Consider the following 17,497-nt stretch of genomic DNA (forward strand, 5'->3'; position numbering starts at 1 on the left):
AGAATCAGTAGATAGAACAGAGGTTTTCTGAATCCACACAATAGATAATGAAAAATTATCTACATATGTGTTCAGAAAAGCAAATTGTGTGAATTACGCCCAGCATCTTGAAAACAGCATTTTTCAAAAGAAATAGTAAAATTTAATAACTGATGAAACTGGCCAATACTAAGCAGATCAAAGTAAGAGTTCATCTTAAGGATTAGAAAACATCAGAAAAACTTTCATCTCACTTCAACTATTTATAAATTACATGGATTCTATTAATGAAAATTGCTTTAATTTAATAAATTATACTTTTAAAAAGAAAAAAGCAGCAGCTTTCAATACTGAATCACTACATTTTAGAACAAATTTAAATCAATGCCATCATGAAATTCAACTCATATTTCTGATGAATAGAAACTAATTAAGTTATAAGCTATCATGGAAACTCAAAGCAAATGCTTAACAACCCATTTGTAAATCTTAACAAAATAAAATACCATCAAAATTAGTAGATTGAAAAACAATGACATGCAACAAAAGGTAGGAAATAAAATGAATGTACTTTGCATTAAATTATTAACCACACAAAAGGTTTAAATGTTTCCATTTATCCAAAGAATTAAAAAATAAATGAGTTTTGTAGTATCAGTACAAATGTTATATTTGTGTATACTTTTTTTAGATGCTATTTAAAAGATCAAAGAAGTGAATCCAGAACTTCATATTTTAAACAGTCAATAGAAAAACCTAACATTACTTTAAAACATGTTTTAAAAAATCAAACTGAACATTTTTTTTAGTTCCTTCACAAAGTGATTTCTCCTATAAGAACATAACCTTGCCTCTGTTGTATTATGGCACAATTATCTGAAGCATTACAAACATCTATAATTAACATCTGCACCCTCTGTAAAAAATTTTAGAATCAAAAGTTAAAAGCAATCCAATGATTAATACTAAGCATTGGTCTGTTTAGTTAACATTATTTAAAACATATAACTATATATATTTACTATTTTTTTCTCTGAAAAGAGTTGTCAGAATATGAAAAGCAGGTATGTGATTCTTCACTGAGTTTATATATAATCTTTATGTATTTTAGTGACCTGTCAAATTTCATTTTGCGAGATAAAATTCATTACTGCTTAAGCAACAATCTATAATTATTATTGTGGTTGTCCAAAAGCCATTTATTTAATCATTATATGATATTTAAAAAAAATAAATAGTGAACATGTTTGCAGTTCACAGACACCTTATGCATTTAGACCAAACATTAAACGTTAGTCTTAGAAAAAATGAATTACCCAGAAATTCCAATTACAGTGATTCCAAAAACAAATCGAAAGATCATTGATATTTGCTTTGTTGAGCTATTTTTCATTAAAATAAAGTGCTTACTTAACTTTTTATTTCTAAGAAAATTCTTTTCCATAAAGCTACGTCATATTAAAAAATTGGCATAATATAAGGGTTGCCAAATAAAACATAGTCTAGAATCTCACTGTCCCTACTAGAGAAACCACTAGCCATATATGGCTATTTACATTATATTCAAATTTATTAAAATTAAATAATAAAGTAGCTACACCTCAAGTGCTCATAGCCATAGGTAGTTAGTGGCTACAATATACAAGTCTAGAAATCAAACATTTCATCATTGTAAAATATGCTAACGTGCACACTTGTCTAGCACGAAAGAAGTCCATGTAATATCATTGCTAGCTGTACATCCCATTAATATGTTTGGTAATTACCTATGTGTCTGTATCACAAAAGGAATTTTTATTCTTGCCTAAATGTTCTTTTACTACTTAAAATCCTACTCTGAGAAATTAGATCTAGAAGAGGCAAAATTTTATAGAGTATGAACTAACACAGACTAAGTTTGTCTTATTTATGTATAAAATATATTCCTGAAAATGTGGATGCATATGAATGTGTGAAAATAAAACTTTTACACTGAGCTAGGCCCAGCTTCTGTTTCTGCCCAAGAGGGAGTAACAGGTACTACATTTATTTTTGTGCCTGAAACAAGTAAAAAAGTTATAAACTATATGAAAGAAAGAGTTTTAAGATACAATACACTAAGTATCAAGGGACATCTCTGAGAGGTGAGAAACAAATGAGCTGAGCCCTATATCTGCCCCAACTCACTGTCATAATATTTTTTTTAAATTCAGGCCTAGGCATGTCTAGATACACATCAATCAATCAAAAACAATTTAAAAGCGACACAGATATTCAAATTAATAGAAAATGACATTAAAATCATTTTACAAGTGTGTTCCATGTATTCAAAAAGCTCCGAGAAAGAATGAGCATGTTAACTGAAGTTCCTGAGTAGGAAGAGGGAAAAAATAACGGCGGAAATATTTCCAAGTTGGATGAAAATTAAAAACCCACATAACACGCCTTAGACACACACAGACAAAACATTCCCAGGCATATAAGGAAGCAGAAAAATAGGATCCATCATGAGGAAATGAATACATCACTTACAAAGGACTCAGAACTGAAAAAGATGTTCGAATTAACAAAGATTAAAATTATAACTGTATCCCATATATTCCAAAGCTGGGTACTGAAATAGAAGATATAAATAGGACCCAAATCAAGCTTGTAGAGATGAAAACTACAATGCCCAAGGTGGGGAACGCACTGTGTTTTTTTTAATTCAGGCTTAGGCGTGTCTGCGCACACAGAACGGACCACCGAGGCGCGCTCTCCTGGCATGTGAGCCCTGAGCTCGGCTGAACGGCCAGCAGGGCTGAGCGACATCTGCCAAGCACATGTGTTCAGGACGGCGTAAGGGTAAGCTGAGGACCACAGGTCACTGAGGGAAACATCACATTCTGTGGATATATTGTAATCTTAGCATGTCAGTTTGAAGATAACTTTTGTTCAATATCACATTTATGACAAGGCCACAGTCTACTTGCTGGATCCAGGCTTCTGGATCCATTTCATTAAGAGAGGATAGGTTATAAGAAAAAAAAACCTTCTTCAACTATGAATATTATTAAGTATCTAACAGGCCAATCAGTATATTTTACAATCCAAATAAAATGCAGAAAAGGAACCTCCAGCTACCTTCCATAATCTTTGCTTCAACTTCTTGTCTTCATCAAAATAACCTAATATTTCTTATTAATTAAATATGTAAGTAAATGCTGCACACATAAACTAAAAGTTAAAATATATGTTCCTAAATGCACGTTCTTTACTTGCTTAATATAGTAGTGATCCATTTGAAATGTATTTTGAAGTGTAAAAGGCCTCTTTCAAAAATATTTTTAAAATCATCCCTAAATTCAATTTACAAGAGAGAAATTAAGTCCAATTTAGAAATGAGGAACACTTCAAAGTTTAAACCTACCTTTTAGAGAAAAACAGAAAACGAATTAAGAGCACAGTAGTCATTTACTGACCCTAACAGGAAGAATGAAGATATGATTTACAAGACAGACACCTGTAAATTAGACAATTATAGTTGTTGAATAAAACAAAATTTCTTTTTCTAAAAAGCAGAAGGGGGAAAAAAATCGAACTACTCAAAAGTAAGGACAACATAAATCAAGACTAAAATTCATAAAATTTAAATTTATACATAGTAAACAATGGCCTAGGCCCCCAGGCAGAACCAGCAGTATTATTCTCATTAACAGAATGTAGCCATTACTTGAGATGTCACTTCTATTTAGTTCCTCCTACCCACCTAGCTGTGGTGGGCATTCCTGAAACAGGGTGGGACAGGAATGTCAAGGCAGTCCAAGTCAGCGGTCACTTCTGAATGCCTCCTCGAGCTGTCAGGAAAGGCGGAAGGAGTCTGAAGGCAAGGGGGTCTGAAGGAGGGACTCCAAGAAGAAATACTGTCACTCAGATTTCAAGGGTAACAACAGCTGGGCAAGCAAACACTAGGAAAGTGGTGTTTCAGGTAGAAAATCTCCCCAGAGGAAGCACAGATGTGTCAGGTGACAGGGGACATAGGGGAACTACATCAGTTCAGTGTTACCAGAGGGCAAAGTGCTCAGCGAGAAGGGAGAGTAAGGACCATAAAATTTAGCCCAGGCCAAGCCTTTATGATGTGACTGAGCTTTGTCCAGTAGGAATGGGGAGTTTCTGGAAGATTGTAATACGGAGAGTGGCTTGGTCAATTTGCAATTGGCAAAAGCTGTCCTGGTGGCTGTGATGAGATCAAAATTGAAACAAAAGAGGCTTTTGGGAAGGGAAAGTTCCTGGATGGAAGATTCATTCAAATTTCTAAACTTCAAGCACTTGAACATTCCTGTAAAAACTCAGAGAAATGATGTAGAGATAAAAATATAGGAATTGGTACATGAGCAATACTTTAAATCATGAGACTTGATGACTCGGAGAGTATATGTCCATTAAAGAAATGTCTAACAGATATTCTAGGTCATGGTACTAATTAGCTGTAGCAAATAGGTCATTTAGGAATGAGAAACCTAAACCAAAGTTTAGAAAACAATGGTTCATGAGTCCAATCCAGCCTCCTGTTTCTTCCTAAATAAATTTTCATTGGAACACAGCCACACCAATTTTTAAAAATCTTATCCATGGCTGCTTTTGCACTATAACAGCAGAGTAGAATATTTGCACCAAAGACATAATGGCCCACAAAGCCTAAAATACTTCCTAAATGGCCCTTTATAAGAAAAATTTGCCAACCTCTAATATAAAGAAGTCATCTCAGGCCCAGGCGAAGAAAATGGCCCGGGTTACCTCTGGCAAAATGACAGCATGCTACTAAATGGTGTTAAAGATCCATTTCTCCTCTAACAATGTGGTTTCTATTACTTGAAAAGGGCAAGTATTGACATCCCTAATGAAGTCATGTGGTAAAGTGAAATGAGCAGGAGGCATATTCTTACAGTGAGATAATGGCATCTATGATAACTAACTCTCAGGACTGCTCTGAGGATTAAATGGGATCATGGATTTTAAAGAAAAGAATGGTGACTCATTATTTCAAGTATTCAGTAAGTGTCTGTTGTTATTAACATGAACAAAAGTATACTAATAAGATGCATTAGCAGGGCACATTTGTTGTGGAGGCTGAGATTTACCAATGTAGCCCGAGTTCCATCTCCTACAAATGGGAGGATCAGCGTTGGAGTCTTGCTGGTTAAGCAAAAAACTCAGAACTCTGTCATTTCCATAAACATATTAAACTATTAAAAAAAATAGAAACTTACACTTTTCTCCCAAAAGATCTAGAAATGAGTATAATACTCAAAAGTATTCATAAAAGATGTGCAGGTGACTTTAATCAGTCCTGTGATTCCCACACTAAGATTATCTCACAGCGCTGCTGCACCCCACCTTAGCAGGTACCAGTGAATCAAGTACCCCAGCATTTAAGAAGAATAAATTCAGCTTCGAAAGCCCATAAAATAAAACCCCTTGTGCCTGGAAAATTAAATCATACTATACTTTTCAAAAGCATCACACATAAATTTATTACAAAGAGTTCAAGCCAAAGCATGTTTGGATCAAGAAATTCTTTGCACTGATTCCATCACCTTTCTATGCTTTCAATAAAAGAACAGTTTAGCCTTTCCAGAAAACTGTGAAAGCAATCTATTTTTAGGTGGTATAGATTTTTAAAGGAGTGGCGCTAGGCCTGGTAGTATACTTTTTACTTTTCTTTTTTTTGTTTTGTTAATCCTCACCTGAGGATATTTTTTCCATTGATTTATTTTTAGAGAGAGAGGGAGGGAGGAAGGGAGGAAGAGAGAGAGAAAGAGAGAGAGAGACACATCAATGAGAGAGAAACATATCAATTGGTTGCCTCCTGCACCAGCCCCAACCGGGGCAGAGATCGAACCTGCAACCCAGGTAGGTGTCCTCGCCTAGGAATCAAATCCAAGACCCTTAGATGCGTGGGCTGATGCTCTAACCACTGAGAAATACTGGCCAGGGATCACAATTTATTAATTATAGAAGTATAACTTTTAATTGTAAAATATTAAATAATATTAAAAATATATGTGGTTCCATCTTTGTAAAGAAATAGCATAACATAATTAAGCTAAAGAACATTTCCATTATTTAAAATAAAGTCCAGTACACACACAAAAACCTAACAAAATTCGCAGGCATATTTTTTGAAAAATTGAGTGACTAAACCAGTCATTCAGTTTCATTCCTAGCGCTAAAATTCAGTCATTCAGTTTCATTCCTAGCCTAACAAAGAAGGCTCGTTTCATTTATTTTGCCTCCTGTGCATTTCATGCTAAATTTTAGACACTGATTTACTAGGACAGCACTGGCAAATCAATTCACAAACAGTTGTGCTCATCGGACTAAGCTCAGTAAACTATTTAAAATAGGACAATAAATAGTGATTCCAAACCTGGTGCTTAATCAAGAAAAAAATTTTTCATAAAACACAGGAAAAGTCTTCTGGAATTCATTCTATTTGCATATCCCATTAGAACATAATTCTATCCGAAGATGAATGACCTATATTCACTAACAGAGAGAATACTAAAAATGTGTGTTCTGTGAGAGTCATGTCTTTACACATCATCAGTTACATGTGCTTCACAGTTAATCTTAGAGAATTTCTATATCGCACAACACAAACTTTCCAGTGAAACTGAGCCACAAGCAAAGATCTCCAAAAACTTAAAATAACAGTCAATTCTTTCTATTCAACACCTTCTACAAGAATGACTTCATCATTCTTCATCTCTGTGTTAGATATGAATCCCTTCATAACTGAGATTGCTAACAGGTTCTAAAGGTATTTTAAACCACAACTATTTAGATTTTATTATTGATTTAAGGCAGGAAATACCTGAGACTTACCATTTAGCAGAAAACAAATGAAAACATTTGTAGAATTTGTGGAAATGAATGCATTTCTGCCACTAATGCTGTGTACAACCATACAGGGGAAAACTGTAATGTATCTTAAGTGAAAATATCCTAATAATTCAACATATAATAATGTTATAATTTTCTGAAGGAAAAATCAACATATCCATAAAGATACAGTAGCAACATGATTGAGATTGAAGTAGAAGAGGTATTTGGACATACTCCCTAGGTCATTCATTGACTTTTAACTACACATAAAATCTCCATTCAAAGATACACTCAAACTAGGAATCTATAATATATATAAAAGTAAACCTAATATGGAAGCAGTGATAATTATAACAGCTCTCTTTTGTTTGTTTTATAAGAACTTGTGCCATAAAAACACATTTTCTTAGCCTAGTGATATAGGGTTAACAGGAAGAAGCATATAGAACAAATAGTTAAGGAAAAGTTGACAAAGATACATGTCTGGGATCTGGTAAGAAATTTAACAGGATCACAGAGTTTTAGAAATTAAATTCAATAAAGGCTCAATACCCTGTGAAGCTAAAGTAAGAACTCATTAGCACTTAAAAGAAGGAATCTATATGTTTTTTCAATTGTCATTTGTTCTTTATTAGGAAGAAATATTAAATACATATATGCGTGTATATATAGTTTTAATCTTGTTCCATCTTATTATTTAACACATTCATGAGAGCATAAAAGTAACAAGTGCATTTGATACATTGCATATTGGATTGATTCTGTTCCTGGCTTTGCCACTGGTGAGCTGTGGAACCTTCTGGAAACAATTTACATCTCTGTGACGGTTTCCCCAGATGTGAAAAGTATCAGTTGTCAATGGACTGTGGTTTTCTATTGTTTTATTTGCTGACATGTTCAAATATTAAACATTTTGAAGTATTTTAAATAACATATATTCTGATCTCTTATGTCAATAAACTATTCTCCAGTAACTAGAGCTAAATTAGGCACTTTTGAAGGTTTATTTATGTTTTTCAAAGCATTAAAATCCCATATGATAATTTATGTTTTGCTGAAGTGAATTCATGAAGAGATTCTTATCTCTCATACAGCACAATAAAACTGTCTATATTGTCAGAGGAAAGTAGAACTCTTGTGTAATTGTCCAAATAGTTACCGTAAAATCATTTTGCTGTAGAAAAGTGATAAACTACTTTATTAAGTAAAATTAAAGAGTTTGCTTCATTTCTCAATTTTGAATTTCTATTTACATTTGTTGCCAATTACTTTCTGCTATGCTCATTGAAAAAATAAGCTTTAAATAAGAATATAATGTTCATTATCTCATGAGATAGTAGTACAGAGGGATATTTTGTGAAAACTTTGCCAGATCCAAATAAATTACAATCCCTATTTTACTTTCTGAACCTGTGAAGGTATTTTTTCAGAGTTTTCATGATCTTGACTGGAAAACAGCCATAGTTAGTTTTGTCTCCTGAAGCTCTCTTATCCATTGTTACGAATAAAACAACTCTCTGACCATTAATTTCTAAGCCAAGAACTCGGCCTATAATTCACTCTTAGCACTTTTGAGTTTTGTGTAATTTAGGTAAAAGCCTATGTTTCTTTGGAGTAATTTTTATATCAGAAATTTTATGAAATTACCTTATACTACTTCACTATATTTAATATATTACTTTATTTTTCTAAATATTTATTCACCATTTAGGTAGTAAACAAAAACACACCATAGGAGTAGAAAATAGAAAACTGAACATGTCCCATGCTGACAGCTATTGCATCAGGTGATTCCAAAAAGAGCTTCAGATAATCCTCTTGAGAGTTGCCATCTGAAAAGGCACTAGCAATAGTATATACCCCTGGTAACCAAAAAGAAGAGGGGGCCAAGGAGAGGAGGCTAACAGTTACCTTCAGTCAACTCAGGATAAAGACTTTGGCTCTGTGATAACTTAGACGATAGACTCAGCAGCATCAGAAATCACATCTGAAAAGGACTCTAAACATAATTCCTGCACTATTTAACTTTACAAAAGAAAGTATTGGTTTTAAGTATTAACGTTTATAAGGTTTTCTTGTTAAAAGACATAGAAATGTTTCTAAATTTTTTTTTTTTAAACATATCTTTATTGATTTCAGAGAAAGGAAAGGAGGGGGAGAGAGAGATAGAAACATCAATGATGAGAGAGTCATTGATCGGCTGCCTAGCCTGCAACCCGGGCATGTGCCCTGACCGGGAATCGAACCCCGATCGCCTGGATCCTAGGTCGATGCTCAACCGCTAAGCCACGCCCGGCTGGGCGGTTTCTAAATTTTTTAATTCCTTTATGTCAACTAGTCTCAAATTTAAAAAAAAAGCATGTGTGTTTTTTTTTCCCTTCAAGTAAGGCGTATTCTCCCAGTACTAGGTGTGCATGTTATCTGAGTATGTGTTTCCAAAGGTCTGCAGTTAAAAGAGCACATATGGTACAAAACAGACACACACAGATTCACTGGGAAACAGAACACTTATAAAGTGAGCCCATCCAACTATTTCTGCCAGCTTTAATGCTGGCATCGATTTTAGTCTGAGTTGTCAACATCATCAGTTAGTCTCAAGGTAGAAATGTGGAAAATTCTGATAATTCAATATAATTACACTGAAATTCAGTTACATCTACCAAAACATAAGATGTCATTAAGTTGATCAAATTAACATTGGTAAACTCCTTCAATCATACTCAACACCATTAACAAATGAGAACTTTGCAAAATTACACCATTTAAAATATATAAAAAGAAAATAAGAACAGACGTCCAAAAGAGCACGTTGAACATCAAAGTATCAATAAAGGATATTTTTACAAAACTAAAACCGTTCAAAATATTTTGCAGAAATGACCACTTGAGGAAAATCACAATATATTATCATATAATGAACACAAGATTATGCAAAAAAGTTCATTTTTTGCAAACATAAGCTAATTTTCCTAAATGGAAGATAAAATAAATATTTTGAGAGAGAGAGAAACATCGATTTGTTGTTCCACTTATTTATGCATCCATTGGTTGCTTCTTTCTTCTATGCGCCCTGACCAGGAAGGGATCAAACCCACAACCTTGGCACATCAGGACGAAGCTCCAACCAACTGACCTGGACAGAGCTATTTTTTCCTACTCTTCAAGTGTTCCTTTCTTTAAGTGGTTTTTAAAGCAGTAGCCTCTACCTGCACCAGTTTATCTTAGATAACAAAAACCTCCTGCATTAAATGTTTCCAACCCATTTCACTTTCATAATAGCCAGGGAGAATCTGGCATTTTAACCATCAAGAACCATGTGGAACCTGAAATAAAATCTAACTATGCTAAATATCCATTCTTTACTTTCCCAGTGATTTGCTCCATCCTAAGGAAGCAGATTCTAAATATGTTCTAGTGACATTTTCCGGTTAATTTTAATAATAACCTTAATATCAGCACACGGAATCTACCTATGCAATAAAAAAATAATGAGTGAACAAGTATTAATTATGGAATGACAACTCTCTAATTTGATGTAAATTTTTTACAGCATTCATAGTGTGTAGATTTACAGTATACAGACTTATAATACTATTTTCACACTAGTTTAAGAGACATTTCCTCCCTAAATAGAGGACTGTCCATCTCTTGCCTTAGTTTGATACAGAACACCAGGTAGCCAAGTAAATTCTTGCATTTTCTGGAGTACATAAAATGGAACTCAACAGAAATTTAAATTCAAATATTTACAGAAGTAATACAAAGGACTGAGGTTGAGATACAACAGTAGAAATGAAACAGAAGTAACAGTTTAAAAACTCTGTGTGTGTGTCTATGTGTGTATGTGTGTCTCTGTGTGTGTGTCTGTGTGTGTGTCTGTGTGTCTATGTGTATGTGTGTGTGTGTGTCTGTGTGTATCTGTGTGTGTGTGTGTGTGATAAAGAGAGGCAGAGGAAAAAGGAAGAAGGGAATTTCAGGAGTGACACCGACTCCCACCCACCTGGGTACCTGCCACAACGGCACTGGCATGGGGAGGGTCAATGACGGGGAGTGCGCTTTTGCACTAGATCTGACATGAGAAGACAGGGGAGTGCTCAAATGGAAGGACCTAACAGGATGCTGGAAAATGTACGACTGCAGCGCGGGAATCAGATTAAAGCAACAGAAGCCCACTCTGAGTCATCGCTTCCAAACTGGAAATACAAGGAGCGAGACTAGTAAGTGAAACTAACACTGTGTGCCTGCCAAGGGCCAAGGCCTGTGATATCAGCTACACTGCCCATTCATTTTAACCCTCAGTGATTTAGGAGGTAGGGTTATTAGCCTCATTTCTAAAATGAAGAAAGCAAGCCTCCTAAAAGTTAAGAAACTTGATCAAGGAACGAAGGTATTGAGAGTTCCCAGCCCTTGCTCTGGTCACAGCGCTGTACTGCCTCTTTAGAATGACGTCTGGGAACGTGGACTGAGTGAGATTTCCGAGCAAGCTACAATGGGAGAGGGGGCGAGGGAGCCAGACACAGAGCTCTGAACTTAACCACCATCCCACAGAGCCTCAGAGCCTTCCAGCCCTGGGTGCCTTTCATAATATTCCTTAAAAACCTCAATTAAACATCTACATTTCTGTTAAAATCTGTCACATGTGGAACTTGGGTTTCCATAACCAGCAGGATCCCAGGAACTTATCTTTGGGGCATATAACCAAATACAACAGGACAGTGAAATAAACCTCCCCCTATTGCTGGTTTGTTTCTACTTGCACGGCTTAGTCTAGAGTTACCTATTTGTAGTGCAAATTATCTTCATTCTGCATTCATGATTTTACCTAACATTCAGCTCCCACACTATGGAACAGGCCTGAGCTCTAGGGACCTGGCAACTGCTAAGCAGCTGCTTGGAGAACTTCATGTTTGGAGCCCCTTCACACCGCACAATGCTGCAGACCAGATTCCGCTCCTCAGCCAGTGTGGCAGGCGTGGCCTCTGGTTTTCTTTCTTTCTGGTTTTGTTCTCTGACATTCCCTTCTGCTACACAAGTAAATTCTGTATAACATAACCTTTTGAGTCCTTCACAGAAAGATCTCACCAAAATTTCTGTGGGGTATCTTCTAGGAATTCTCTTTGGCCTGTGCTCACCCTCCTTTTGCTGTCCATATAACAGAGAAGATGAACCAACCAAAGGGTAAACTTTCTTCCATCTGATTTTTTTTTTTTTCAACTTCAGGATTTCTTCTCTTAATGCCATCTAATGCTAAATAAAGCTCATTCACACTATCCAAACAGCCAATCAATGCACCAATACACTGAGATTTTAGTGAAGAAAAAAGAAATGAAATTGGCTGCTAGGCTGAATTATATTATTTTCCAAACCTATCAGTTCAACCAAATAAGAGAAGGAATCATAGAAATCATAGCAAGAGAGTAAGCTCAAGAATCCACAAAGAAGAGTTTCTTCTTTGGGGTTTGAATGGATTTCCTCAGTTTGACTAAATTTTGTTAAATAAAAAGTTGAATTCCAAAAAATGAAGCATATGTTTGAAGAGAAAAATCTGTATTAATTCACTTACTGAAATGACAACAACAGGATACAAAATGGAAAGATTACTCTCTTTAAGCATATTCAGTAATTTCTGGGTTTCTTCAAATTCAGAGGTCATAACCTGAAAGACCAGAAAAGTAAAAGAACTGAAAAGAAGTACTTAAATTATTTAAAAGTTAATTCAAGGAGAATACATGGAAAAGTTTTACATAATCATTCAAAATATTTCTAAAGCTCCATTTTTAATTTTCAATCAATTTTAAAGAACACCCATAAATTTATACCTATTAAAATATGTACTATTTATTAATTCAAACCTGTGTAGTCTTATCTGCTTTATACCAAGTACATGGATATTGAAAATGTGAAAATACTGTCTAAAGAAACATCACCATCTTCTCATTATGGGAATTAGCTTGTTAGAAAATGTTATTTTCCTACTTCAAAAGATAAAAATAAAACTTCCAAATGCATATTAAATAACACAATTAATCTATCAACATCTTAAAGTCAAATATTTAATAATCAAGAAGCTTAAGTTCTATTCCCTGTCACACGTATAAGGTCTTTAAGTGCTTTTAGTCATTTGTATTTACTACTTACATTCACGCAAACAAAATTGTAGCATTGCTCTAAGATGATTTGCTGAAGATCACTGTCAGAATGACACAGAGGCCTAGATGTGACTTTCACATGCTAGGAGGAAAAAAAAATAGAGGGGAAAAAAAGAGTTTACAAATTAGACAGAAAGACCAAACATGAACATAAACAACTTTGTTACAAATGAGCACAAAATTGCTGTAGGCACATAGAGCCAAGGACCAACCATATGTAAAAACAAAATAATTCAGGCTGAGGTTTATGAGGCTACCAAGAGAAAAGCATTTGAACTAATCCATAAATAATGATTATTATTTTAGCAAATAAGGATATTGGGATATTATTTCAGATAAGAAAAAAAAAACATAGAAAAGGCACAGGCAAGTAGCCCAGGTTTTTCTTAAACAAAGAGTGTATTGCAGAGAATGTTGGAATAAAATTGAAAGGTTGGTTAGATGAGGATTGTCGGAGGATTCTGGAAGCATGTTAAATTAGCATGGTCACAAAGAATAGGTTTAACAAAACCTGAAGTGACCGGAAGCAGGGAAAACAATAAGAAATTATCATAATACTATGTGACAGAGAATATAGTTGAACTAGGGCAATGATGATGATAAGATAAAACAAGATACAAAGAGATTATTACTAGTGGTAGTCAGATTTAGAAGGAATGGTACATATATTACAAACACTTAGCTAATAAAATTTTTATTCCACATTTCAATATTCTAATTAATTTCTATTTTTTCTATTACAATATAAAAAACTTAATTACTAAACAAGGGATCTGCTATAATGTTATCTCTGCTATAATAATTCCACAGGAAGTTGCATTACAGCAGTTAATACTGGCATTACATGTAAAATGTTTTACAATTTATAATTCTAAAAGTACAGTGCATGTTCCTTAGTAAAGCAAAAACTCTGTAACTCTTAACTTTTCTATTAAGAATGTGTAATTTAATATATAGATACATATATATTGCATGAATGTGTGTGTAAAACCTATTAGATTAAATCTAAAATTGTGAATTTGTCATTAAAGTACTCCAGATCTACATATATTCTATTCAAATCTTCACCATCCAACTTCACTCTTCACCACAAATATTCTTAAAGTCTAAGGCCATTTTCTTCTATTGTCAGAAACACTGGGCTCATTTTTGCCTGTGATGGCCATCTCATATTGACTTCAATACATACTTACTTCCTTATTAAAGCTATTATAGATGTATATTATTTAAACTCAATTATTAACAGTTAATAAACAAAATATAAGCTCTTAGAAAATAAAATAGATATGGAAAGCACAGTGCCCAGCCACAGTGTTAGTTATTATTATTAAAATGTATTTGCTCTAATATTATGTCATAAATTAAAAACTCCAATTAAAATATAAAGTCATTTATCAACTAATGCCCACAGACTAAGATAGAAATGCACATACATAAAATATTTTTAGAAAAGGTATTAAATATTAGCGTTTCAGTACCCCCTTTAAAAAACCACAAAACACAAAATTCTAATTTTTTTCCCTTCCTGAAATTGAGACTCTTTTAATAATTGTTTCCAGTTAAGTGTAATTCTTTTATTTGGTCATACTGCTTTCCTCCCAAACAGAAACAAACAGTATTTTCCATGCTTGAGTAAAGAAATTTAGATTTTACCTAAATATAGCAAAGGAGTCTTTGACACCTTTAATAAACAAAGACCGCATTAGACAATGCTATTAGGTTGTTTATGAAAAAGCTCTACGGCATCATCTTATGCTGTCATTCCTAATGTTTCCACACTCAAACACAACAAATGGAACAATCTGCTGGCTAGAAGAACTCCTTGTTCTGTAAATATTTTGGTTCAAAGAACATTTAAACAAAATTTGAAACAACCTTCCAATGTGTTCAGTAAAATTAGAGAAGTATACAAAAAATAAAATGAAATATGTTCCTTACATCATAACAAATAAGAATTTAGAAAAGATTTAGTATTAACTAAATGCAAACATCTACATATGCAGAATATTATTTGAGTCATGAATTTTAGGAAAGAAGATAGGCTGTCAACAAATGTTTTCCACTTCAAGAAGAGTTAAGGCTCAGCAAAGGCTAAAAGGCTTTGGTTCATGTCCCATTAGTCAGAGGTTCAAAAATGTGTTTCACTTTTTACAGACAGAATATGTTGGCTAGATCATCTCTGATTCTGAATCCCTCAATCTTTCACCTCCCTCCTGTTCAAACAACGGCACTAATGTGGTTATAAACAAGGGAACTGGAGAGAGAGGCGCTTTCATTCCACTCTGTAAACAGCACTAAGAATTAAAAGTCTTATGGTTGTCTGGAGCTGGGGTGTGGGAGGAATGGGGAAGACGCTGGTCTAAGGGTACACAGTTTCAGTCATGCAAGATGAAAACATTCTGGAGGTGACTGTAATAAACAATACTGTATTGTATACTTGAAATTTACTAAAAAAGTAGAGCTTAAGTGTTCTTATAAAAAAAAAAAAGGAAAGAAAATGGTAACTATATAAGGTGATGGATAAGTTAATTAGCTTGGCTGTGGCGATCATTTACAACTATATATGTATATCAAAATATCAAGTTGTATACCTTAAATATATAAAATTTTTATTTGTCAATTTTACCTCCATAAAGCTGGAGGGGCGGGGAGAGTCCTTCTATATTGCAAATCCAGATTTTTGAAGGGACTCTTCTGTAGCTTTGACTGCTGCCAATTGGAGGCTAAGGCTGGGCTGTCAGCTCATCAGTCACTGTCTTGATCAGAGTTGTCTCTGGCCTGTGGGTGCTGCATCTGGACCTTCAGCCAGAGCATAACAGACAGAGTCTCTCCATCTTTATTTTTAGAAATCTTCACCTGAGATACTCCTTTAAGTAGTATTCATTATTTTCAAATTTTGGCTTGCCAATTAAAATTTACTTCATGGTTATTTTTAGACTTTTATGGAAGTTTTGTCCACCCAGAAGTCAGCATTTATTCGATTATTTTTATTTTTTTACAATTTGCTTTAAAGCATCCTTTTGTAGTTATGAGCATGGCCTCCGGAGCCAAGCTCCCTGGGTTTGAATCCAGCTCTGCAACAAACCTGCAGTGAAACTGTGGGTAAAAAGCCCGTGGCTCACTTTATTCCTCAGGAAAAGAAATACTTCAGTCTTGTTAAGAAGATTGGTTAAATTGATAGGTGAGAGTTAAGGGTTAATTTTTCCAGTAATCCATCCCTATAGGTTAGCCTCCTGGAACGCTTCAGAGAAAACAGCTACAGCTTTCAGGTAATGAATCATGGTAGAGTTTTGAGGTAATAAATGAACCAGGTTCCTATCCTCTCATGTTAAATGGATCTCCAACCATGAACACTGAGTGGCTCGATCATACCAGTGGCCACAATAAGACTCAGACCCCAGCTCTGGGATATACCAGAGAAAGTCTTGATATTCTCCCAAGCAGAACAGCTCTAGAACCGAGGTTCTGTCATGGCGCTCTAGCGCTGAATCCCAGTTCCTTATCACACCAGGGAAAGGGCTGGTGCTTCCCTAATGATTCAGCTTAAAACCCACACTGCACAAAGATTGGAGACTAACATTCAGTCCTGAAGATCCATCTGCAATGCTACATAATGCACTAGATGCTGTCTCTGTTCCTGAGGCCATGGACTTTGCCCCAATAATCATTATTCTGAAAAGTCTGGTCTAATGTGAATGCTGCCATGTCATTCATCTTTGCTTAAATACACACAGTGCACTAATAACCATTCTTGCACATGTTGCTATATTAAATGTTTGCTATTATTATTCTACTCACTTTCATTTAATTTGCACTTCTAAATGACACTTGAACACATTAACATAGCTATATATCCCTTCACAGTTTATACCTTGCTTTTATAGAGGCTTTACTGTTTAATGTATTCAGCACAGATTCTGACAATTATCTTACTGAAATCACATAGCAAACCTATGCATATATTATTACATGTTTAAAGTATTTAGCACCATAACTTGTTATGGATAAAAATGCTGAGACACCAAACTTTAAATAAACTGTTTGAGCTCATGCAACAGTACTCAGACTCAGGTCTACTGGACGACAGGTTCGACATACTTAACCTCTAAAGTACAGTGGGTGTCAGCTTACTCCAGGTGACTACTACCTCATCATGGAAGTCACAAGACCTTTCCAGGTCCCAAAGTCCACTGAGGAGAAACACCTCATTTGGAGAAAGCCACTGGAGTACAAAAAGCTCAATTGCTGCCACACACAATCCCCGAACTCAGATCACATTTCTGGGTCCTGGACAGGGAGAAATGAATCTAAGAAAGTCCTCCAATTCACATTTTCAGATTTGATCCTGGAAAACTGTCAATTGCTCTGAACCACTACATTCAATATGTGCTGAGCAGCTGGGCATGGTTGTAGGAGTGATAACTGCAGTAATACTCCCTTAATAAAATCATTTGTTCACCCCTCTCACTGAGAAAATTCCCTTTGAAGGCCAATTATTGTTCTGATGCAAAACTATAGGACTA

The 17,497-nt window shown here is 34.8% G+C and overlaps 1 protein-coding gene across 2 annotated transcripts in view; it reads right to left on the minus strand.

Annotated features, from left to right (window-relative positions):
- The window catches only part of CRPPA (CDP-L-ribitol pyrophosphorylase A), a 168,384-nt gene that overhangs the window by 76,314 nt on the left and 74,573 nt on the right, over window positions 1–17,497 (minus strand). For both annotated transcript variants that reach the window (XM_087821190.1, XM_087821189.1), the window contains 2 exons: window positions 12,964–13,056; window positions 12,389–12,481 (listed from right to left, as the gene is read on the minus strand). In XM_087821190.1, coding sequence (XP_087677316.1) covers window positions 12,389–12,481; window positions 12,964–13,056 — 186 coding nt within the window. The remainder of the gene's footprint in view (window positions 1–12,388; window positions 12,482–12,963; window positions 13,057–17,497) is intronic.

Source organism: Miniopterus natalensis, chromosome 10 (assembly GCF_054644295.1).
Source record: "Miniopterus natalensis isolate mMinNat1 chromosome 10, mMinNat1.hap1, whole genome shotgun sequence".
In the NCBI taxonomy this organism is placed as follows: domain Eukaryota; kingdom Metazoa; phylum Chordata; class Mammalia; order Chiroptera; family Miniopteridae; genus Miniopterus; species Miniopterus natalensis.